At 30.7% G+C, this 26,062-nt stretch overlaps 1 protein-coding gene across 3 annotated transcripts in view; it reads left to right on the top strand.

Annotated features, from left to right (window-relative positions):
• Positions 1 to 26,062, top strand: part of nolo (ADAMTS-like no long nerve cord) — a 529,289-nt gene that overhangs the window by 480,157 nt on the left and 23,070 nt on the right. For all 3 annotated transcript variants that reach the window (XR_015545180.1, XM_087406490.1, XM_011068727.2), the window contains exons 12-23: positions 10,764 to 11,158; positions 14,539 to 14,668; positions 16,459 to 16,669; positions 19,422 to 19,738; positions 19,801 to 19,928; positions 20,010 to 20,177; positions 22,010 to 22,170; positions 22,358 to 22,447; positions 22,595 to 23,690; positions 23,771 to 23,853; positions 24,283 to 24,669; positions 24,733 to 24,886. Coding sequence is in view for 2 of the 3 variants with exons in the window: in XM_087406490.1 (XP_087262616.1) it covers positions 10,764 to 11,158; positions 14,539 to 14,668; positions 16,459 to 16,669; positions 19,422 to 19,738; positions 19,801 to 19,928; positions 20,010 to 20,177; positions 22,010 to 22,170; positions 22,358 to 22,447; positions 22,595 to 23,690; positions 23,771 to 23,853; positions 24,283 to 24,669; positions 24,733 to 24,886 (3,320 nt within the window). In the remaining variant the exon portion in view is untranslated. The remainder of the gene's footprint in view (positions 1 to 10,763; positions 11,159 to 14,538; positions 14,669 to 16,458; positions 16,670 to 19,421; positions 19,739 to 19,800; positions 19,929 to 20,009; positions 20,178 to 22,009; positions 22,171 to 22,357; positions 22,448 to 22,594; positions 23,691 to 23,770; positions 23,854 to 24,282; positions 24,670 to 24,732; positions 24,887 to 26,062) is intronic.

Genomic DNA, 26,062 nt, shown 5'->3' with positions numbered 1-26,062 from the left:
ATATTACAGTATATATACATTGCAGAAATTTATATTTTCGATATGGCAGCATTATCGAATTACCTTACCGAAAAAACTAATTTTTGTTATGCTATATATATACAGAATGATCTGAATCATATTAAAAGATATAATTTTTTCTGCATTTGATGCCGACAGTTATATTAACATATTGGAATCTGAAATATAATGCCGATAAAGTTCCAAAATGATTAATATTGTCCCAGCAAATGAGAATGGATTGAAATGGATTCAGATTTTCAAAAATATGAATTCATGAATATTAAAATGAATCTTTTTTAATCGTGAATGAATTTTTATTCATTTATAGGAATTGCATAGAGCATATCTCTATGTCTTTCAATCTAAAAATAATATTAGCATTTTCTGTGCATTGTGAATACTACTCAATTCAGAATTGTGAATGTAGAAATTTAATTGTACTCTCATCGACTTTTCGATCTATCGACGAAATCTCGAGTCATTGGCGCATGCGTAGTCGGGAGTGGGAATTAATATCGATATCGAAGATCAAAAGGCGAAAGAAAAGGCATGAGTTTGTGTTCGACTTTCCGACATGTAACAATTAACTGATAATCACATCAGTAAACTATTGTAATAAGCGACAATTGTCATCAAATAAATTATGTTAAGTAACCAAGTGAAGTTTATTTAAACTCTGATAATATTTATCCATAAGCAATCAAACAACAATAATTAACAGTGAATAAGAAGTACAGTTTCTTTAATTCAGTTAAATTCAAAAATAATATCAGCAATTTCTGTGCAACGTGAATATTGCTCAATTTCATATTCTGAATATGAAATGCAGTTTTTCGATCTAATTGAATAAAAAAAGTTTTGATTTAAAAATGAACCATAAATGCTATTTAAATTATTCAAAATTATAAGTAGGAAATTTTTCATTTTAATCCAATTAAGTTAAAAAAAGTTGTAACGTAAAAATAATTAAGCTATGTTCTTTTATTTCTCTTGGATTAGAAGTAAAATGAATGATCGATGTGAACACTCGCAAACCAAGTCGAACACAGCTCGAATAGACTAATCACGGTGCGCGACATCGGCCAAATGAGAGATTAGATTATTCGACACCCAATGTTGTCTCATAGTAATGTAAATTGTTTATATTTTATTATATTTGTTAAATGATGATATTTGTATTATATCTATATAATTTCGTTACTAGTTTAGCTAGTTGTAATTGAAGTAGAGAATGAATAACACATTTGAAAAAGTGGTGTAGCGGGTAACGTAGAAAATTCAATCATAATCCAGAGGTCCCAGGTTGGAACCTCACTAAAGTGCGTTTTTTAATACCAATTTGAAATAGTTAATTAATTTCAAATATAATTATTATAAATGTCTTAGGAATACAATTTGTAACTCTTAAATATGAATTTTTTCACATATTAAACTAGTATCAGCTTGGATTCAATCCATTTTCATAGATTTAAAGTACGCATTAAAAAAATTTTAATCCATTCTTATTTGCTAGGGTATAAACAATGAGCAAATATTACTTTGCAAGCTGTTGTGTATGTGTGTGTGTGTGTGTGTGTGTGTGTGTGTGTGTGTGTGTATGCGTGCGTGCAGATCAATTCAGTTCGCTCTGCCTACTCACGAAAAATGATTCCATGATGGAAGAGATAACATAGTGTGTGCAGTTGGACAATCTCTTTCTAAATTTTTGCCCTCTCTAAGGACTGTTTATAAGGAGGAAGAGCTACCAACTACTGTGAAACGCTAAATATGGGGCGGTATTCATAGTCTGTTCTTATTTTAAAACTGTCTTAAATAATCTCTTAAAATGCTAATACAGTCTTCGGATTGACATCTTAAGACTGTATTTAAGATAGTCTTAAATGCAAGAATCAACTATGAATACCAACCTGTTTCACGTCATAAAATCAGTACCAGTGAATTGGAATCTTTCTTTGTTTGATATACTTTATAATTCATCTTAGGTTCTCTTTCTATAGGAAGAGAAACATAAAGTGTGTTAAACAAGGAAAGATTCAGTACTAATTTCATAACGCGAAACAAATTGGTATTCATAGTCGATTCTTACATTTAAATACAATCTTAAGATGTCGTAAGTCAATCCGAGAACTGTATTAGTATCTTAAGACATTATTTAAGACGGTTTTAAAATAAGAACGGGCTATGAATATGCTTGTTTCGTGTTTCACAATTAGCCCTTAAATCCTATTGACGACGCGGAGCAAAAGTAGGCGTGGTTTGGCCGAACTGCACACCATATAATTCTTCATCCGGGTGATCCCGTAAGTCGGGGGCATCCTGTATATAGCACTGTGCAATCATGTTCGTTTGACCTCAAAGCATTTGAGATGAACGTAACCTATTTTGAGAAATATATTTTTTGACAAGACATCAAAATTTAAGAGGAACCAATCGACTCTCCTCCTTTAATTAAAAACATTTTAATCTTCCGCTGACAGACGCAAGGTCTCGCCAGATCCGCGAGTTAGAATTGTTTACTTTTTTCAACTTTGAAGAAAATGAATAAATAGATATTTGTTTCTATGATAAATATGTGTTTTTTTTTCTTCTCCCACATATTTGAAATAATTTACTACCCAGCAAACGAGAATAGATTGAAATGAATTGAAATGAATAGATTTTCAGAAATATTGATTCACGAATGTTAAAATGAATGCTTTTTAATTCTGAATGCATTTTTATTCATTTATAGGAATTGCATGGAGCATATCTTTATGTCTTTCAATCTAAAAATAATATTAGCTTTTTCTTTTACACACAAACACAATTGTGAATACTGTTCAATTCAAAATTTTGAATAGGAAATGCAGTTTTTCAATCCAATTGAATCTAATTGAATCCAATTGAATCCAATTAAATCCAAAAAAAAGTATTCGCTATTTAAAATACGCATTCGGATAGAAAAATATTTCAATCCATTTTAATCCATTCTCGTTTGCTGGGTACATATTATAATAAAAAACTGCTTTTCAAACGTTTTAAAACAATTTCATTCTTGGGTCACTTTTAATCTTGCGTCCACCGCATGCATGCGAGTATCTCGACGTCCGCTGTCCGAGGGTTAAATAAGATCTCAATAAGAGATAATATACAAAAATAAAAAATTTAAAAGGAAATGGGAATAGTAATTATAATTAAATTAGAGTGACAATAATATTATAGATCTAGCAGCTCTTCTGTTTCTACTTTCAAATATAAGTACTCACATATATTGATATATGTAAGTATTTATATTTGAAAAAGATAAAATATAAGTACTTTTATATTGATATAAGATAATTTTTTTATTTACGATAACATAATTAATAAATAAATGAACATGGAGTAAAAAATACTCGTATACATAGGCTGCTGGAAAAGTTTCTGCAATCTAATATTTCCAGTGGCGCTAACGTTTTGCTACTATCATATCCGTAAAATTAGACGTTTTAACCTATAATTCAGTTAACAGTTTGTACCCAAGCCAACTAGTTTTGTTTGCATAGTATTTTAAAAGAAGTTATTTTGTGAGAAAATGGAAATTTCGCGTGAAAATTTTCGGGCAATGATTTTTTATGATTACAAATGTAATCTAATTCCGAAACAATGCATCGATCGATTTCATTTGGCTTTTAGGGATGAAGCATCATCCAATAGGACTATTTATAATTGGTTTGCCGAATTCTAGCGTGGACGCCTTTCTTTGTGACGAATTCCGTGAAGGAATCGTCCATCCACGTCTGTTGTTGCCACTTGTCTATTGATGCTGTGCGTGAAATGATTGAGCGAGACCGGCATATACAGCGAGATTCAGGCATCCTTAGGCATTGACATGAAAGCAATACATACGATTTTACATGATCACTTGAGCGTACGGAAATTTTGCAGTCGTTGAATCCCACACAATTTGATCAAAGCTCAAAAACAGGCTCGTGTTAAATGGAATAAAGAAATGCTCAAGAAAACCAAGGTCGATCAAATTTGGTCTACAACATCGTTACTGGGGACATGGATCTATTCGGATGAGCCCAAAAGTAAACAATAATCTACTGTTTGGGTATTTCAAAATGAACCGAAACCAACAAAAGTTCGTTCACACAGTGCTGCCAAGCAAATGATTGCTTATTTCTTCAGTTATATCCGACATGTGGCAACCGTGGCTTTAGAGGATCGAAGGACTGTAAATACTGATTAGTATACAACTATTTGTTTGCCAGAAGTCATAAATGAATTGCGTAGAACAAACCGAAATTGTCGCATCATCCTTCATCATGACAACGCCAGCTGTCACACAGCACGTCAAACCGTTGATTTTTTATCCAGTAAAAATGTCGAATTGATGACTCATTGTCCGTATTCACCTGATTTATCACCTAATGACTTCTTTTTGTTCCCAAACATTAAAAAGAAGATGCATGGTGAGCGATTTGAATAGCCTGAAGCAGCTGTTGAAACATTTTGTACACTGATTTCTGAGATTACAACCTCAGAGTGGAAAAAATGCTTCGAAAATTAGTTCGAGCGTATTTCAAAAATGTATCGATCTTAAAGGCGAATACTTCGAAAAACAATAAAGCCATTTATCGAATTTTACATGTTTTTTTTTCATATTGTTTGCAGAAACTTTTCCAACAGCCTACGTATTTTCTTAAAAAATTAACACAATGTCATGGCTTATTTCGAGCTATAATTAAATTAACATATCTTAATTATTAATTTAAAGTTAATTTAATTATAAATAAGCTGTGACATAATTGAATGTTCCTACGAATTTCATTTTGATATGTACATGTAGATAAGAGTAATGTACGTATTTTTGTTTTATTTTGTAATGTAATTTGTAAAGGAAAATGTAAAGAAACATATGTATATCTTGTTTGATCTAATTTAAAATCCAATTTAGGTAGTCCGCGAGACGACCACCAAACGATTAATTCATCAAGTTCTCAGTTCGTATAAACTTTCCGTTTCGCTACAATCCTCGCGGGATATGTAACATCGATCGCAATTCGAGAACAATGGTAGCAGCTTTTAGAACAACCATTACCACCATAAGAAATTCCATAAGATGTTAAATCTAGATTCCGTTCAGTCAGTGTTTATATTATAACTTTCTCTTTCTGTATAACTATTTGATAATTTCCTCGTATCCCTTACGTCTACATAACGTATATAACGCATCATTCTATTCTTCCGTTATCGTAACGATTTTATCTGTCACAGATTTATTTTATACGAGGATAAATAAGAACAAAAGTTTCGCTTATGCAGAGAATCTAAAGGAGTCATAGACAGTTGTGGGATCTTAAAGTACAATAGTATACACTCGCGAATTGAAAGTATTCAGAATGACTTGAATTTGAAATTATATATTGTACTAGACAATGTTGACACGCTTGTGCAATTATAATGAGATTGATCATTTCAATACTGAGATATAAGCAATTAAAAACTGCACATTTTATACGTTGCCTCAAAGTTCATGAAAATGTCGCGTTTATTTTTACAGAATCTAAAATAGTAATGAGATATTAACAAAAAACAATGTGATAGAGGAACTTAAAATGGATATTATAAAAAAATTCCATAATTTTTGACGATTTAGTTTGGAAAATAAAGCCAAAAGAATGCAATTTTCGATTTTATTTGGTATATGAAAGGGACGGTCATTGAACATGTGGTAACACCGTACTTCTCGCATATATCGCGTTCAATTTAGGGCGTTCGAGGTTATGATGGTAAGGTTACAGTCGATCTGACATTGTAATCTATGTATCTTGCAAGGGATTTTTCCTATTTATGATAATCTATTTAAATATACTTATATGTCATTGACAATGCGACGTTGCCACATTTGCGCGCTATTAATCTACGTCTGCGCGATTGTGAACAGGCAGAATCAAAAGTTTTCTCTCACAGGCGAGAGTGGGAGTATCGGTCACCGAGCACGTGATGGGACCTAACTTTTGGATTGGTATTGTCGCGAGTGTATTACCTTAAGAAATTAACCGATCACAGTCAAATATGAGAAGAATAATCGACTATTGATTGATCAATTACCTAAAATTTAAGACCTCACAACCATCTAACTTTTGTTGTAAACTCCGCATTATATAGTCAATTTTGATAGTCATAACCTTTATCTTAAAAACAAAATTATAACATATTATCTTAATCCTAATAAGCATTAAGAAAAAACCAGTTGACTAGCTCCATCTAGCTGGTTGCGTTTTCTCAAAGAAGTGAAGATTGACCTCTCATGGAAACATTGGATATTAAAAAGGAAAATTATGTGAGAACCGTAGCTTAAGTTCATATAAATTTCATATTAATTTCAAAGCTTACGTTTCCACATGGAATTATCTGTACGTACTAAGGATGGCTATAAAATTAGCTGAAATATGTATATTACAAATTAATAATTAAATTAGGATACATACAATATAATAATATTGAAATTGATTGCGCATTACAGCGCTAATTCCCTATTTGCCGAATTTATTATAATTTTTTTATTATCTTTATTGTATTTAGATCACTATGTTACAATATTTATTTTTATAATACAGGGTCCGGCAAAATGATCTCCCACATTTTAATCTTTAATAAAAACGCCATTGTAAATGCTATTTAGATTTTATTTTTATTAACTGAAAATTTATGCTACGCCATTTGTTTTTATTGAGTTTTGAAAATTACAGAGTCCAAATGGTGACCATTTTTTTCGATACACATTCGAAGCTGATTTCTAAAAGTTTTCATCACTCGAGCAATAATTTGAGGCGATATTCCTATAATTTCTTGGCGTATTGCTGCTTTCAATTCGTCAATGGTTCGGGGGTGGTGTTGAAAAACCTTCGCTTTCAGGTAGCCCCAAAGGAAAAAGTCGCATGGGGCAAGATCGGATGAACGCGCAGGCCACCCAACGTCTCCACGTAACGAGATTTCGCGTCCTGGAAACATTTCCCTTAAAACCATTGTCCTTCTTGCCGTATGAGCCGTAGCTCCATCCTGTTGAAACCACACATCCGAATGTTCAAGTTCTCTAAGTTTTGGTCACCCGATCTTGCCCCATGCGACTTTTTCCTTTGGGGCTACCTGAAAACGAAGATTTTTCAACGCCACCCCCGAACCATTGACGAATTGGCATAGCATAAATTTTCAGTTAATAAAAATAAAATCTAAATAGCATTTACAATGGCGTTTTTATTAAAGATTAAAATGTAGGAGATCATTTTACCGGACCCTGTATATTACAAACATTACACACAAATGACACGATTCTCGCTATTAAACGAGAATTTAGTTTTGATCACTCTTAACAAAACTGATCTATTCGGTGGGCATAGTATGACAAATATTTTGAAAATTACGAAGAACTTTTTATGAGGACGGATGACTGATTCTATTCAGGAACACTTATTATCATTTTACACTGTTCTGTTAATGTAAGAAATTTTAATTAGATTGTAAGTAAGTTTAAATTTATATTGTATTGAGGAAAATTCTGTGAGTCAAAACATTTACGATGTCTTATATTTAAATATATGTCAAATTATTAATTTATTATACATCTATTTCTTTTGCTCTATTAGTGGTCGTTATTAGGATTTTTAATTGCACAATGTTACGTCTGTTTGATTTTTTATTTTAAATTGTAACGTTCTTGGTCAACGTTTTATAACACAATAATATTCAGTAACATTACTCTTTAGTTATGAGATTACACATCATTGAAAATATATACTTAAGTGGGGGAAAGGCGACCCGATACCGAAGAATATGTATCAGATAATAATTTCGTCACTTTATTTGTTTATACTGTTAGCTTACTTTTTTATATATATTATCTCAGACACAGCTCTACCAAAATATGAAGCTTCATTGTCTAAAATTCTGACATTTTCTCAATCGAAATTATGTTAGATAATCTATATTCATATATAACTGAGGAATAACCACTAATTTTTTTTATATCTCTTCTATGATTCGTATTTTTAGCTGCCTCTTCGTTTGTCCTACATATGTAACATTACAATTTGTACATTCGATTTTGTAAACATCATTTCTCGACATTTTATGTAAATAATCCTTCCCTTTTGATAAATTTATTTAATTTATACTATATGTATACTATAAGTATTGTACGTATATGCAATTTGATAATTGATCATTCAATTTAATAATATTCTTGAGGCTCCTTTCTATATCAAGATTATGCGTTTCGCGAGTTTCCTCCGTGTTTAGATCCATTCTTGGAATGCCAACGTTTTATGAACCTTGCAGTCCATTTCATCAAGGCGAGGAGCAGTCTGATACTGAGCTGTTTCTTCGGGTTGTTCCTTTTATATTATGCTACTTGTTGGAGTGATGGGACAAAAGAAGAGAATTGGATGGTGGTGGGGGGGGGGGGGAGAGGTGAGGGAAATTGGTCAGTCTTCAATAACCGGGAGAATAATTTTCCATATTTTATTTATGTTGTAGCCATTATCTCTATTTAGATTGTTAGGGTGTTTTTGTATCTCTATGGCTTTTCTATACTTTCGGACTGTAAGATTCCCGAAACGTTGGCATTCCAATGGATCTGGACTCGGAGGAAATTCGCATAATCTTTATATAGAAAGCACCCGTGGAAGCATCAAGAATATTATCAAATTGAATGATATTGTGAAAAAGATTAATTATCAAATTGCATATATGTACATATACAATACCGTATAAATTAAATAAATTTATCAAAACCGGGAAGGATTATTTACAAAAAATGTCGAAAAATAATGTTTACAAAATCGAATGTATAAATGATAGTATCAAGCTGTTCCTCGCCCTAATGAAATGGACTGCAAGGTTCACGAAATGTTGGCATTCCAAGAATGGATCTGGACACGGAGGAAACCCGCAAAACGCATATCATTCAATTTGTTGCAAATTGTTTAATATGTTTTTTACGTATGGAATTGTAAAAATTTTATTATCTTTTGATGATTTATTTTCATTAGAATTTTTGTTTGCGTAAGTATGGTGTTTTAGTTTATTTCTTATTATAGAGATTATAAATTTCAATGAATAATTATTGTTTAATAATGAATTGATTGTATTTTTTATGTTTTCATTGTGAAAACTCGGATGTATTAATTTAATTATTTTGTCAATCACACCAATGATAATTTCTCTTTTAGCTTATAATATGTGATAGTGTGTTGTTTGTTTTGTGAAAATTGTAATGTAAATACCTTCCTGGAAAATGTTCTTGTGAAAAAGATTAAAAATTATTTTATTGTTGTCTTTATTAAATATAAATCTAAGAAGTTTAATTTATTATTTTTTTCTGTTTTTATCATAAATTGTAAACAAAATTATATTTAGCTGCATTGAAAATTCATTTTATATTTTAAAAAATTTGTATATATATTTCTCTTTATAGTGTGAAATTTATTTTAAATTATTGTAAATTTTATAATTTATAATAATTTATAGTACAAATAAATAATAAATGCATATTATGTACAAAAATAACAAACGCCAATATCTATTTTAATGAGAAATATTTTTCAAATAAATAGAAACGTTGAATATAATGACGGAACGTCATTAATTAAATTTTAATATCCTACATGATATCAAAATAAACTTTATTATATTTAAAAATATATAAAAAATATAAATATATGTATATCTAGTATTTTATTTAATCTAATTGTTATCTGTGACAATTATGGTTAATCATAATTATTTCACTATTTTTAATATATGAATATATATATTAAATTTGATAATAAAATGTATATACACATTTATAAGTACAGTCATAAATTTTTGTATTTAATAAAAAATTTTAATTATTGATAAATATCATTATTATATATACGCATTTGCGATTTTATAACATTTACGTTAAATTTAAATCACAATTTAACGTTTACAGACTGGAGATACTTCGTTTTAATAGAAAGAGATTAAAGTGTTTTAGTTGTATATATGCAGGGTATCTGGAAATAATCGCCAAATATTTCATGGTCAGGTAGAGAGGACTAAACTGAGTCGAAAAGTCCTCATTTTGCAATTTTCACAATAATTAACAAGATATTAATTATTAAAAATTGCCAAATATTGGTCTTGAATAATTTTTTACTCAAATACTCAATCAACTTTATAGAAAAGCTGCAAGAGACAAAAATCATTTTCTTTATATAGTTCTAAGAATTTTTTCAGAATTTTTTATCAACTTTTTAGTACTGCATTTTTTTTTACGAACATAAGAAAATACGGTATTAAAAAATTCTGAAAAAATTCTGAAAAATTCTCAGAACTTTATGAGAAGAAAATAAATGATTTTTGTTTCCTGCAGTTTTTCTGTAAAGTTGATTGAGTATTTGAGTAAAAAATTATTCAAGACCAATATTTAGCAATTTTTAATTAATCTTGTTAACTATTGCGAAAATTGCAAAATGGTAGAGGACTTTTCGACTCAGTTTAATCCTCTCTATCTGCTCATGAAATATTTGGCGATTATATATATATATATATAAAGAATAATTTATATGCTTTAAATTTCTCTTAAGTATTCATATGGAAAATAAATGATCAAATTTTAGGCGTCCAATGCATTTTTCATCTTTTCACGATCCAAAATTCTAGTTATCATAGTTTCCAATTAAGCTCACGTTCTCTTATCGCATTATCTTATAAGTTATACCTACGCGAATTCGGGAATGTATCAATCGTGGAACTTGGGTTCTCAGGTTCATCGCCGAGGAATGGTCTCCCTGCAGTGTCACCTGCGGCGAGGGTGTCAGGCACAGAGAGGTGCGTTGCAAGATATTCCTCGAGTTCAGCCAAACCATCGCTAAACTACCGGACAGTCAGTGCTCCGGCCCGAAGCCCGTTGAAACGGAGAAGTGTACGATGGAACCGTGCGGTTTGCTGGAAAACAGCTTGTCCTACAGGATCGACACAGTTGGCGATAGCGGATACGCCGAATCGAGCCTAACGGATTCGTATAGTAGATCATCGTCCGGTAGTTCCGGCGGAAGCGGATACGACAGCAGTATCAAGGTCGCCCCGGGTAGCGACGTGCAAACTACGTACTCATGGAAGGAAACTGGCTATACTCCCTGCAGCGCGACATGCTTAGGAGGTAACGGTTCGGACAACTATTGTTCGCCAAAATTGCTTTTGATAATATGACCCGAACGGATAAGAGGCCGAGCTCTATTACTCGGGAAATCCACGAGGTTTCAAGTTCTCAACTTTGTCATATATATGGATTTTAAATGATGAACAATTTCCATTCAAGTTTGCATCATGCCAATGAACAAATATTTCGAGAAATCAAATTAAATTTTAATTAAATTTTAATTAAATTAGCTCTTGATATAAATGATTAAATCATTCATGTCTTATACATCTTATTTCTTTGAAATACTAGAAACATTTCACTAAATTATACTAGAAACATTTAGCAGTCTCTTCTTTTCCTTTTTTTTTAATACACTATTTTATAAATACTTTTATTAATGAATATGTAGAATCACTTAATAATTTTTGTTTACTTATCAATAGTAAAAGTAATAAAAAAGATTAATCCGAGACACAAACGACTCATCGTATGTATAGTAAAGAATATTATTGTGTCCCATACAGCAGAAATATCCGAAATACATCATAGGAAAAAAGAATAAGATATCACATATCCCAAATATATCTTTAGGATTGCATTACCCTATGACGTATCTATTGTGTGAGATGAAAATATTTGTGAATTTTTATTACCCCCGAATAGAATTTAATGTCATATATCAAGATTTCACTTATTCCATATCAAGTTTTTTTGATACAAATTCAAAGAATCGCTATATTTTTATTAATGAAGAAATAGGGTAACTTCAATATATATACCGCACTTATCAAAAATTTAATTTAGTAAGTATTATTTATTATATTTAAAATAAACGAACTATATCAAAAACTTTGTACTGTCTACTATTATGAAAAAAATATTAGAAATCCGAAATATTTATATTTCGTATTAAAAAATAAACTTTTTTAAACCCTTGCATATATATCCCATAGGTGTGGAATATATGGCTACTCATAAGCGGAAGGGAAGAGATATGTACAGCTCATAAAAAATTTACAAATATTGCATATAAATAAGACGTAAAATGACACAATAATTTATAAAATATGTTTACATGTTTTATTAAATAATAAGAATAATAAATATGTATATGAAATAATAAATAATTACAATCTAAATAATAATTCAATCTTACATGTATTACAAATGTTATGACATGAGGTATTTCAGGTAATGCGTTTATTGCATTTAGTGCACTGAATTCAATCTGCGCACTTTGTATGCTTTCGGCTTTGTAAATTCCGTCCGCTAAAAATGCTATATATCCCAAACAGGTGGGATATTTATAAAATAACAAACTAACCAAAGAATAGAAGAGCAAAATACTTTTATTTTGTTATACAACATGCTTTACTGTTCCTCTACACTCATTTATCACGAAATAATCACTAAGTCTTTTGCACGTCCTATAGTAATTATTTTATGCAGATTATAATTTATGATGGCGCTACTTAACACAGTGACAAATCAATTCAACTCACAATAATTTCATTAATATTAACTCTCTTACAAGTATGGGTCGCTAGTGACCGAACGATTCCTGTTCGAGCTCAAATTTCTTTGAGTGTTTTGATAATTATAAATTATACAACATTTTATTATTTCCAAAATAATTCCAAAATAAAGAAGTTCCAATATTTATTTTAAAAAGTTGAAAGCATGTTGTTAAATTTTTAGAGATTTTTTTTTAATCGTTCTGAATAGATAAAAAAAAACGAACGGATCTAGTGCCTCACGTTTGTATGAATAAGGCACCAAATTGTATCTTGTACGATAAGAATTAACAGTAAGAAACTGAAATCATAATACAATATTAATATAACATAAAGGTATAACAGAGTAATTACGGGAAAATTACCCTCATTCCTTCTATTTTTTCCGACTCTGCGTAAATCCTAGTGCGGCATATTTGCCGGAGTTACTGTATACATTCTTTGATAAAAAAAAATATGAACATGTGTATAAATAAAAGGACCATTATTTCGGAAACGGATGATAGATATCATCGGAATAATGCCACAAGACTATTTTCTCTTGACAAGACCTACGAGAAAGATTTTATGCATCGAAACCATATCTATCATCGTTATCGAGAAAATAATCCCAACGGCTAGATCTGTATGTAACTTTTTTGTCAAAAATGTATTTTTATTTAATATATTTTATTATACTTCTCTCTACATTTCTTAGAATGAAATCTCACTCTAAGAAATTTAGAATTTATTTAAGGGAATGAATGGAATAAGGTCGGACCTAATTATTAGAGTCCGACCGAAACTTTTGTCGAAACTGAACCGAAACACTTGGCTATATGTCAATATCAACCGAAACTAAAACCAAAATTAAAAAATCGAATCTTATAAAGGTCATATGTATATACATGCCCACATATCTTATTTTTTTTTTTCATAATTTATTCAAAACAATAATTAAATTTTGGCCAAAATTGGAAACCAAAATTTCGATTGTATCAGTTTTGGCCAAAGAATATAAGTACTTCTTCATAAACATTAATTATTGAAACAATGATTACACATGTTAAAATTAATATTTATGAAGAAAAGCTATATGGTTTTAGTCGAAACTGACACTAATGAGTGTTCATTTTCAGTTTCAATGAAAGTTTCAGTCGGACTCTACTAATTTCAAAATCTTGATTTTAATAAAAATTAAAATAACTTGTGTGCTACTTTTTATTATATTGTACACAAATGGATACAATATCAAATGAATTTATGTAATATCTTTAAGAAATTACATGTTACAATACTTCTCTATTACGCTCAATATTATACATATAAAGAAGCTAATTTCCGGAAAAAGTAAAATTGTCCAAGTAAAATAGTGCCTTTTTTCTATTCCGTCCATTCTCCTTAAATAAACTCAAATAGACTCAATTATAATTTGCTATATTATAAATATTTTATTATATTTATTATATATAATATTTATTATATTAGTAAAAATGCACTTTCCACACATTTTATTTACAGGCGTATCTTTTAGTATCCTTGAACAAGTAAAACGATTTAATAACTCCTGATTATTTATTCTTTCTAATTTTCTACGCGATAGAAGATAGATATTTGTAAACGAGATAGAAGAGCATTGTGTAGTCTGTGCAAAGTCGATATTAATCGTTTATTGAATAGGATTAGCGAAATGAATTTAACTCGTCGACATAGCCCTTAATTAGCCCGGCAAAATCGTGCTGATGTCATTGTGCAATTAACAGCGTTGAGGTATAATCGTATTAAGATTACTCTGTGTCGACTAACGCAATACAAAGGGACAAGAGCGTATGCTCCGGGCGGATTATCTATCGTTTATGACGAATCGCACACACCAATTTTACATATGCTTCTATTTCGTTCTAGGTGTTCAAGATCTTATTATAAATTGTGTGCGGGACGATACCGGGAAAACGGTGATGCCGCTTTTATGCTCCGCGGAAACGAAGCCAGAGGCGAGGATACGAGTCTGTAATGATCATCCATGTCCTCCAAGGTAAATTATATTATAATTCTGCGATATCGATTAGTTTAATGCCTAAATATTAGAATATTATGTAACTTCATGTTACATAATAATGTTTAATTTGTTTAATTGTTAAATACCTTGGGATTGCTTCTTATAGCTAATAAAAAAAATATGAGGCGTCAAATAAGTTTGAAAATTTTGTGTGTGTTTTAATTTATCAAATTATCAGTAAGTATATTCATTGAAAACAAATTCTGGGTTGTTACTTACATCTTATTAAATAGATAAAAATAATAAATAATCAAAATAGCTATCTTCAGCTTTGATATTAGTTTTAAAGTGCTTCAGAAATGGTGATCTTTCCATGAATACATTTTTCCAAGTAGACATTAAAGCAGTCTCGAGTTCAGCAATCAATGAAAATTTTTTGGTACAGATTTTTTAGTCTTTTTAATATTTAATAAGATGTAATTAATAAATAATAAATAGTCATACATCTTATTATTAGGTGTTGGAATTAATTCGTAGCGTTTTACAAGTGATGGGAAGTACTTTCATTAATGTATTTTTTAATGCTCATGTGAAATAAATAACATTCTTTCATTAAAAACGCTACGAATTAATTCCAACACCTAATAAATACCAAAAAGACTCCAGTAACTCCAGAATTTAAATATACTATCTATGTAGCGCGCGCGCAAACTGAACATCATTTGTCGTCATTTTGATGTTAAAGTGACATCTTCATATAATGTTATTTTGATATCAAAATAACGACACATAACACCAATTTGTATGTTACTATATACAAGAGCAAAAAGTATTCGTACAAGGAAATTTTTTATAAAAAAAGTCTTATTTGTAGAAAATAAACATTAATTTTATACAATGAATACATTCTGTTCTAACATATACAAATGAGCTTCGCATGTATTCCTGATATTATAAATTCTTCGACTGTACAAATACTTTTTGAGCATTCAAATAATGGAATTTTTAATTTTCGCTTATTTTTTAGATAATATATTTTCTATAATTAATACACATCTTTTTGGTATATATATATATATATATATATATATATATATATATATATATATATAAAATTTTAAGAAACATACAGTCTATTTTATACTTTGTGAATAAATTGTTAATTACCTAGCAAGAAATGATCATCAATTAAACGTCGAATCGACGTCAAATTGGTGTTGAAATCATCGTATCGATATTGATTTGACATCAATTCGATGACTCATTTCTCTCTGGATAATATTTAATTTTTAAAAATAAAGTTTTTTTCAAAAATTTTTTCTCTGTACGAATACTTTTTGTACTCACTGTGTTTACAAATTGTATGTTTACAAATTTTATTCAATGCGAGCAGTAATGCTCTACAAATAAGGATATGGAAAATTTGATCATTTTATTTTATAAATTGATGAAATTGTTTATTGATTCGCCTCTTAATCTATTATTTTATTTTCTTATTTTCAAGTTTTATATATTTATATTAGGTGTTGGAATTAATTCGTAGCGTTTTTTAATGAAAGAATGTTATTTATTTCATATGAGCATTAAAAAATACATTAATGAAAGTACTTCCCATCACTTGTAAAACGCTACGAATTAATTCCAACACCTAATACAATAATTATATTTAAAAAATACTTGAATGATTTTTTTAGTATAATATGCCTTACCGTTTAATTTGCGTTAATTTTGCGAATTGTATGCAATTTGAGAAGGTTTAATTAATATTACGACGCAATTCTCTGTGCGATCTTTTCTGACAAACGTGTGATCATCTACGCCCACAGGTGGAATTATAGCGAATTCTCCACTTGCATGAGCCCTTGCGGTATTGGTATACAGACACGTGACGTTGCTTGTATCCACGAGGTGACACCCGGCACCAACAGAGCAGTGACCGTTCCAAATTACATGTGTCCGCAACCACCGCCCGCCGATAGACGATACTGCAATGTACTGGATTGTCCTGTCAAATGGAGCACAGGGGAATGGGGGAAGGTATATATTTGTACATGTTTGTATAAAGCTTCAACAATCTCGAGGAAAAAGCTCTTTGTTACACTAACTCGGAGTAGAATAGTGATATAAACTATTTCCCTTATTCGTACAAAAAGAACATGAGAGAATTTACTCTACTTGATGTAAAGAGGCAAAAATTTCTTATATATCTTTATAAAAAAAAAGATCATAAAAAAATTTAATCATTTTAAGGAAATTATGCGAGTATTGTGAAATTTTCATTTAACAACGATATATGTAAAAAATAGGTTAATGAAAGTGAAGCACTGTAAACGTTGCGCAGATTTATATGTATAAAAACCTCTTTATCGAGTAAACATTTCGACTCTCGTTCAAGTCTTCAGCACAGTTAAAAATCCAAAATAGAATTCTCAGTATGAGAAACACTCCAGTCATCTCAGCGTTTTCAATCACATAGTTAGTTAGTCAAATGAAATTAATAACGATAGATCATAACAGTAATCATCGCCATTTCTCTTTAATTATAAACAATGAAATGGAATTAATTATAGACTAAATATAGTATTTTATGCGAGAAAAATTGAGATAACTCACCTCAAGGATCCAAAATTACAACTTAAAAATTAACTACAAAATATAAAAATCCGCAATTATTCCAAATATAAAATTTTCGTTTTCACGAAAATATATGTGAAAATCGTAGATCATTTTACGGATCAAATTTTAAATGAATTCGTTAAAACAAAGATATATCATATATTCGCCACATGGCGTCGGCCTGTTTGTCTGACATAGGACGCAATCATTATAAGAAATCTTATAGATTACATTTTTTGTACAGTCATAAGATCAAACATCTTCGGGTGCTTTAATTATTGTGTTCATTTTATTTACGCCAACACACGTTGGTTAGTCTCACGTTCAAGTCTTTAGTGATGTTTCCAAATTTACCTGAAAATGTAGGTACAGTCTGTTCAATAAGAAAGTGTCTGCCATAATCAAAAAACTATAAACATTTATACAGTTTTTTATTTTTTTTTTTGAAGTACACATTATTAGCTATTGCGCAATTACCTACCCTAGTATTTTGTCCAATCACCTCCATTACTGATTATTGCATGACACCTTTTTTCCATACTTTCGACGAGGTTATCTGCATATTTCTTTGGCAAAGATCGCCATATCTTCTTAATTTGAAATGACAGCTGCTCCACCGTGTACACTGGCTTTCCTTTGAGTTTCATCTTCATGTACGACCACACATTTTCAATGGGATTAGCATTTGGGGACATTGCCGGCCATTCCATTCACTAAAAACACTGCCTCGTACCGCTTCAAGAATTTGGCACTCATTGTAAAAATAATAAATTCGCTGACATAAACTACACAATGTGCTGGTAGGATATATTGCGCAAAAGAGCACGAAATAAAGGTTCAAACGAGTTCAGGAAGATATCGCTACGGTCACTCTTTGTAGAATAATGAGTATCACGTTCTTATTGAACATAATGAGCATCACGTTCTTATTGAACAGACTGTATATCTACGTGCGTGCATGCGTGCGTGCGTGCGTAGATGAGGAAGAGGGGGAGAGGCAGGGGGTAAAGAGAGAGAATAACAACCTACAGTGGTTTAATCCTCAACTACATGTCTGGTTTTAGAGTCTTAATTTACATGTCCAAATCATCTACGGCGTTTTTGACTGGCTGATTTGGAACAATCCATAACGTGATTTACATGTTTTAATTACATGATTTCATCATGCAACTGTGTGACGTGATTTTTTCCAATAGAGATGTCTTCAAATTTCAATGATATAAGCCTTAAAATCTTGTTTATTATTTAATAAGTAAATATTTGGCAATAAATTTATATAACTCTATCATGTAATGATAGAGCTACAAGATCGTTCTGAAAATATGGGATATTTTGAATTGCTTAATTACAGAAGTAAGATTTAATGATCGTAAAATCATAAGGCATGAAAATCATATAATAATCGTCTAATATGAAATAACTTATGCTCCTATGTAATAAAAATCGTTGCTAGTAAAAAGTATAAATGTTATACAATAAAAAGGACAATCGGAATGAAAAACATCGAGTATCTATTTCTGCGATGCTTGCTTTCAATTACCCGAAGACGAGTACTGGGTATAATGCGTCGCATTTTTCATGCACACTGGCTGTGTCTGTTTGTATTTTAGAAACATTACATAAATTTTTTTAATTGCAATACTGCAATGAAATACTTTGCATTTTATTATCAATTTCTAGAGAGGGCATCTCATATTAGCAACACAATTTTTGACTTTGTGATTTGCTCACTTTTTATATTTTTTTTTAATTAAAAAAAATAGCATTTAAATTAAATTTTACATAATATTATCTTAAAGCTTATTAAATTCCCTTCAAAATGATCTACTATTTTTATAAATTTTGCCCATAGACTTCATTTATTCAAAATGAACTCGGTATCTCATAACCTAGGGGCCTTTCCTATATTAAAATATATAGTAAATTTCCTATAGGCTTTTCCTATATTAAAATATATAATAAAATTATAAAATTAAAAAATGTATATATTAAATTATTTTCAAATATAAACTAAAATATGTATTTAAATTATCTGTTGGAAATTTTAGAATTTGAATTATCTAATTGCAGCAGTATATTCTATATAATTTGATTTATATATGTAATTGTAAGTACTCTAGGAAGCACGTTTTAAAAATTCCTAAACTTTTTTAATCTAAATGAATAATTTTAGTGTTCGAGAACGTGCGGTGGTGGTGTGAAGAAGCGAGACGTAGTTTGCGAGCAGATAATGGCGCAAGGTCGCAAGCAGAGTCGCGAGGAACGCGAATGCCCGGCTCAAAAGCCAGCCAGCGAAAAACCTTGTAATACCAGAGCCTGCCACGACTCAGACTTAAGTTCTAACATGCCACCAACCATCACGAGTCTGAATACCACGTACAATCAAACAGATATCAATGCAAAGGTAGATTTAAAGATTGGCGGAATTGCCAAGATTTTTCAAGGGACACCTTCTATTAAAATTCGCTGTCCCGTTCGAAAGTTTGACAAGTAAGTACAAAATCTGTGTAATTATGAATCGGACAAAATAACTACAAATACAATATTATCAGAGCGCAGATCGTATGGACGAAAGATAACAAGGAAATACGAAAATCCAGAAAATACAAGATCAGCAGAAAGGGAGCTTTGAAAATAATCGATATAGTTTCTTCGGACTCGGGAGTCTATGGTTGTATTGGTAAGCGATTTCGCTTGATATATCTAGATTGTGCGTATTTCGACACGTTGCTATGAAAAATTCGGTAATAATCCTTTTTAGCGGGAAATTCGCACGCAGAGACGCAGTTGATAGTAAAATTTCGTTCCAAAGAGCAGATAAGTAGCGAGGAATATTTACGACTTGGCAATTCCGTTCACCTACAACGAAACGCGAATCTCGATTCTGCACCAGCAAATTCTGGCGAAAGTCCATACACTGATCATGCAGGTAAATATTTTTATTTAAAAAATTATTCACTTTTGTACAATAGAAGACATTTCGTATTTCTGTTAAAATCGATCCTTGTGAAAATTGTTGTGTTAAATGTTTAACATATTCGCGTGATAATTTAATATAATATAATTATTATTTGAATATTTTGTATTAAATTAATATTCAAATGTTTTCTTAATATTAAAATAACGCAATTTATAAATAAATAAAAAGTAACAAAAAAATTAATATATTTTAAAAATAAATCAAAAGTAAATGAATAAAATACATATTAATATAACAAACAATAAATGTTAATTTTATTGAAAAAATATGTTACACAATTTGCTTTTACACAATTTGCTCTAGAGAACTGAAAGCTGATATATTTCTTAATAATTTAAATAAATTTTGTTGGATTTTTATTTGTTACGTATCTCATATAATATCTCATATAAATAATAATTGATATCAAAACTTTTTGTCTTTGTAATGAAGCAGAAGAGAAGGGGGAAGAGAAAATTAGCCTTGAACCTATTTACTTACTATAGACGATTTCCAGCAATCACACAGTATTACAAAGACACAAATTTTCTATGTTTAAGTTTGATGTAAATAATATTATTTTATTACAGAAGCATAATTCACTGTAATATAACGCCAAAATTGTTTATACATATAAGTAAGCAAATGAATATATACCTCTTTGCGCTGTGCCAGACTTTGAACGGTACAATACAATACTATTATACATTTACAATACTATTATACATACAATACTATTATACATTTTTAATTTTTTCTTCTTATTCCCGAAAAAAATAAGTTCTTTTATTTCTTTCACTGCTTATTTTATATTTATGTCTTATACATTTATTACGAAGAATAAATTGATGTAACTCTATATCTATGTCTTTTTATTACTTTACTACATCCTAAATTTCGATATAACAATGCTTTTACAATTGTTTTTATAAAATTCTTTACTGCAAGTTCTTTACTGCTATTTAATATAATTATAATAGTTATTCGAAAAACATATAATAATACAAAGCTCAGATACGGAAAAAATTTTTTTTATCGTTCCAGATCAGTAGCTGTATATATCGATTCTGGAGTAATATCAAAAGAATTACATCTTTTATGTAGATCGATGCATAGTCAACAAAATTCTGATTTAAAACTGTAAAATTTCTTTCAAAAATTTACAACTCAACACGTTAAATATTACATCAGTTATATATTTTTGACATTATTTTTACTTTCTAACATATTTATCTTGAGTTAAATTAACACAAAAATTTGAGTTGATCGTTTAGAACACATGAAATGCATTAAATTTAGCGCAAATGTTCCAATTATATATTCAGTACCGTTACAAATGATTATAATAGTAAAAAACAAAATCTTTCGGCTACAAAATGTATTGTACAAATTTTAAAAACCGTAATAAATTCTTTATTAAATAAAAATTATGAATAACATCCATTATTTTTAAAATCTTTATAGACTATAACTTTTTATTTTTAGTTTTAGAATGAAAATGAAATTAAATCTACTAGATTTTTTTTTAATTCTAAGCTTATACACAAATGCAGATTTCAAAAATAATGTAAGTCATTAATATTTTTAAAATCTTAGATTGTGTAATCTTAAAATTTAAAATCTAATATAATTAACAATAAAATTTTAATAACTTCTTTATTTTTAGCTTAGAATTAAAAAGAAATTAAATATATTAAATTTTTTAATTCTAAGCTTATACTGCAAATCTAGACTTTAAAAATAATGGAAGTTATTAATAATTTTTAATTTCATGCACACGCAACTTTGATTCTTTTTTATAGCAGCTTATGGAAACCGTTTTGATAGTGAGGATCTTAGCCATGAACGTGCGTTTCCTAGCAAACCGACGAGAAAACCACATCAAAAGAAGCAAAAGACCAGTCCCACTCCGTCAGATGCCACGATGATGCATAAAGAGCATACTGTTACCTCTCTCAACCAGGTACGCGAAAAAGCATTCTACTGTCAAGATTATCTCCCGCTACAATAATTCGTATCTTGACATTGCTTAACAAATGGTATGTGCATGAATTTCAAACTAATTTTCTGGTGATGGTTCTGTATTTCGCTTTGCACTCCTGGACTAACTTTCCTCGATGTCGGTTATTCGATATTTGACTATCAATCAGCCGGGATATCACGAGTCCGTGGAATCACCTGCTCCATCAAGTGCTTCCACTCTTGTGCCGCACTTAAGCTACTTGATATCGAGCTTGAAGGTAAGACGTTAATTTGTAAATAAACTTGATGGAGTTATATAAGACGCGTCTGCCTGCTTGTATCGCCATTGTAGCTAAATTTTCGACAATTTACTCGACATATAGCGTTACATTATTAAATGTTAAATATTAACACGCTTTATGTAGGCCTATTGGCCGTTTCACAGCGAAATAGCCAGAAGTAATAATCGCAGAACCGTTTCTACATCATTTGTCAAGGACGATCATAAAAGAATGGCGACAACAAAGCGTAAAATGTCTAATAAAGAAGCCGACTTCACGTATCAAAATGTAGAGGATAACTTTGACAATTTGTATCGTAACACAGCCATCCCGGATGAGACCTTCGGTCCAGATGAAGAACGGATATTTATCGATGTCGATCCGTACGATTTGGACGAATCTGTATTCGGGCTGCAACACGGCGACAATATTAAATCGGATATAATGGAGAAAGTTGATACCAAGCTTACTACAAAGCCTGACATCGATTATATCGAAGAATCATTAAAAAATGTTAAACGACAATGGCAAGAGTCGAAAACCGGATATAAAGATCACTGGAGCACCACGCCCAAAAGTCACGTCCTTCAAAGCAGAGATACGACAGAATCTATCACATCTTCACAAAACGATGAAATGAACGTATATTACATTGAAGATTCGAGCACAAAAAAGGAAATGCTCAAGGAAGCAGACAGTTTTACCGATGATAGTGATAAGTCCATCAATCACGACATTTATGGAAGCTTGAGAACTGAAGCTCCATCGAATATCACCTCCACAATGATGTCTAGAAGTCCTGAAGATCGATTAAGGATATCGGAGTCGGATCATCGTAGTTTGAACCATACGAACAGGACAATCGAGTACAGCGAAGCGTTCGAGGAAGAGCTGGATAAGCGGAAAATCGTGCCGTATGTGGAAAATCACACGGCGGATTATACAATCGCACGATTTCAGACTACTAAAAACTTCGAAAATAGAGCGAGAGATGATTCGACATTGATAGATGATCTGAGGTCGGATGTTGTTAGGGAGAATCCTGATAAGAACGTAAAGAACTTATCTCATAGTCGAGAGGATCATGCTGGCTCCATAAAGGCCTTCTCAATTGATCTAAAAGAGACATTTAGAGAGGGACAACGTGATGGAGATAAGCCCGCGAACATTTTGACCTCCACTATAATGGAAGAGGACGACACAACAAAAAATACCGCTGTAAAATCTCTCGCTGTATTAGGTAAGATTGTACTTAATAATTTACATTGTCTTGATAATGTTTAAGCAGTCCAATAATTAAACGAAGGACTTATAATGCAGCTGCGGATAATGTTCTGGTCTTCGAGTGGGTTACGACCGATTGGTCGAAGTGTTCTCAAACTTGCGGAGGAAGTGGATTCCAGGTAAGATCATTTTTTTCTAACTGTGATTAGCTTGAATTAGAAAATTTACAATTCTTTTGAGTTAATTCGATAAAAAGAATATTTAGATTTAATTACTATCATTGTTAAGCAATTGTCTAAGAAATGTTTGAAGCGATAAAAAAATTTGAATGATTAAACATCTACTTGTGATATATGATTGTTCATTCATTTATTTCATCATGATTCATTCATTTACATTATCTACTTACTATCATTTAAAATACATATTATATATAATTTTATTAATTTGTTAATTTATCCGAAAAAAGAATTAAAGAGATCACGACATTTTAATGAAAATATTTAAAAGTCAAAAGAATTTGAAATTTCATCCAATTTCATATTAAAATATATTTCTACTAAAAAAAATTTCGAAATAACTGCATTACAAATTATTCATTGTCATAGATGCGAGGTGCACAGTGTACAGTTCGATCGACGAAAACAGATGGCAACTTCACGCACGTTTCGCCAAGAACGGTAATCGGTCAGACATTGTGTGAGGACGCCGGATATCCAGTACCGCAGAAGGTGAAACCCTGCGGAATGGGCAAATGCCCTCAATGGCATGTCACGGAATGGACTCCGTGTGAAACGTCCAGATGCTTCAATTGGAAAACAGCAATGCAGAAACGAGACATTAGCTGTCGTCTGGTGCACGATGCTAAGGATGGACACGAAAACGTCACGTTGTTAGACACGAGTAAATGTGACGAGGCTACGAGACCGCTACAAAGACAGGAATGCTACAATGATGCTTGTAAGGGTGTTTGGAGGGTCGGCGAATGGACTGAGGTAAATAGACCGATTAAAAATTTTGATAATGATAATGTTTACATTAAAGTAATATTCTGACAGTGCACTGCATCTTGTGAAGAAGACGGTATCAAATATAGGATTTTACAATGTGTCTGGTTTGGTACAAAGAAGCCAGCGGGAAATGCTTGTAGAGATATACCACGACCTCCTGTAATGAAAACATGCAGGGGTCCGCCTTGTCCTCAGTCTACCGGTAGGTTTTTGCAAAAAAAAAATATACTAGATTTTAAGATTTAGCCTTCATGCTAACTAATGCCTTGATAAAAATTTTTCTTAGAATTCTTCATAGAATTTTTCAGAATTTTTCAAAATTTCTATATAATTTTATAACATTTTAGAAAATTATTTTTTTATATACAAATTGTAACACTTTTCAGAAATGTTGAGAAAATTTACATCTTTTCTAGAATTCAACACAAATGAACACAAACATCGTATATTCGATCAATATTAAATATTCACACCAAAGATTTTGATGCCTAATAATATTATTGTGTGAATGTTTAAACTGGCAATTAATACGAAAAAATTAGATGCCAAAGTTCGCTTTGATCGAATATGGTCTTCGCTTATTTGTGTTGAACATTTCTTGGTCATTTTTCCTTTACTAAATTGTTTTCTAGAATTTTGCATGTATGTAACTTCTGAAATATTCTAAGATTTCTAAGACTTATAATTATCCTGTTTTGAAGAAAACTTAGAAACCAAACAAATTAATAAATAAAATAAGCTCAAGTGATTAAATCTAACAAATTAAGTAATGCCAATATGAAGCAACACAGGATATTCAAGTGTAAATTACATTATTTATTAAGCAAGTAAATATATGTTTCAACCTAGTTCAGATTCTCATCGATTAATTAATAAAACCATATTAGTAATGATAATGTTATTTTACAATAAATCGGAAATGAAGGTCAAGCAGGATTTTTATTGCTTAAATAATTCCATGTGAATTTATATATTATAATACATATTTCTAATTCTGCAAACTGCGCGCCGAATTTCATTTTCAGTTTTGAAATGCAATTCTAATATAACTAAAAAGCAGTAATATCACAAATTAAATTATGCCAAGATTCGATTCCTGGCCGAGGTAATATTTTTAGTGTTACGTCTAATGTTGTTGAGATTTTCTCTGTTTTTGAGTCAATGTATTTAAACAATTTACTCGGGGACCGGAGATTAAGTTGTGCGGTTAAGAATGCGGTTCACTGGGAAGTACCGGATAATTTAGAGGAAGGGTAATCTTGATTTGAAATAAGGGCCGATTTAATTTGGAACCTCAATCTCTTTTCTCTTTGTCTTCGTCCGCCTTTGGTAGGCATGGAGATAATACAGAAAAAGAATTATAATAATAATGTTCCGG

Source organism: Acromyrmex echinatior, chromosome 5 (assembly GCF_024713525.1).
Source record: "Acromyrmex echinatior isolate Ae372 chromosome 5, ASM2471352v2, whole genome shotgun sequence".
In the NCBI taxonomy this organism is placed as follows: domain Eukaryota; kingdom Metazoa; phylum Arthropoda; class Insecta; order Hymenoptera; family Formicidae; genus Acromyrmex; species Acromyrmex echinatior.
Note: the sequence above shows the minus strand (reverse complement) of the source record. Positions and strands in the feature narration are given on the sequence as shown.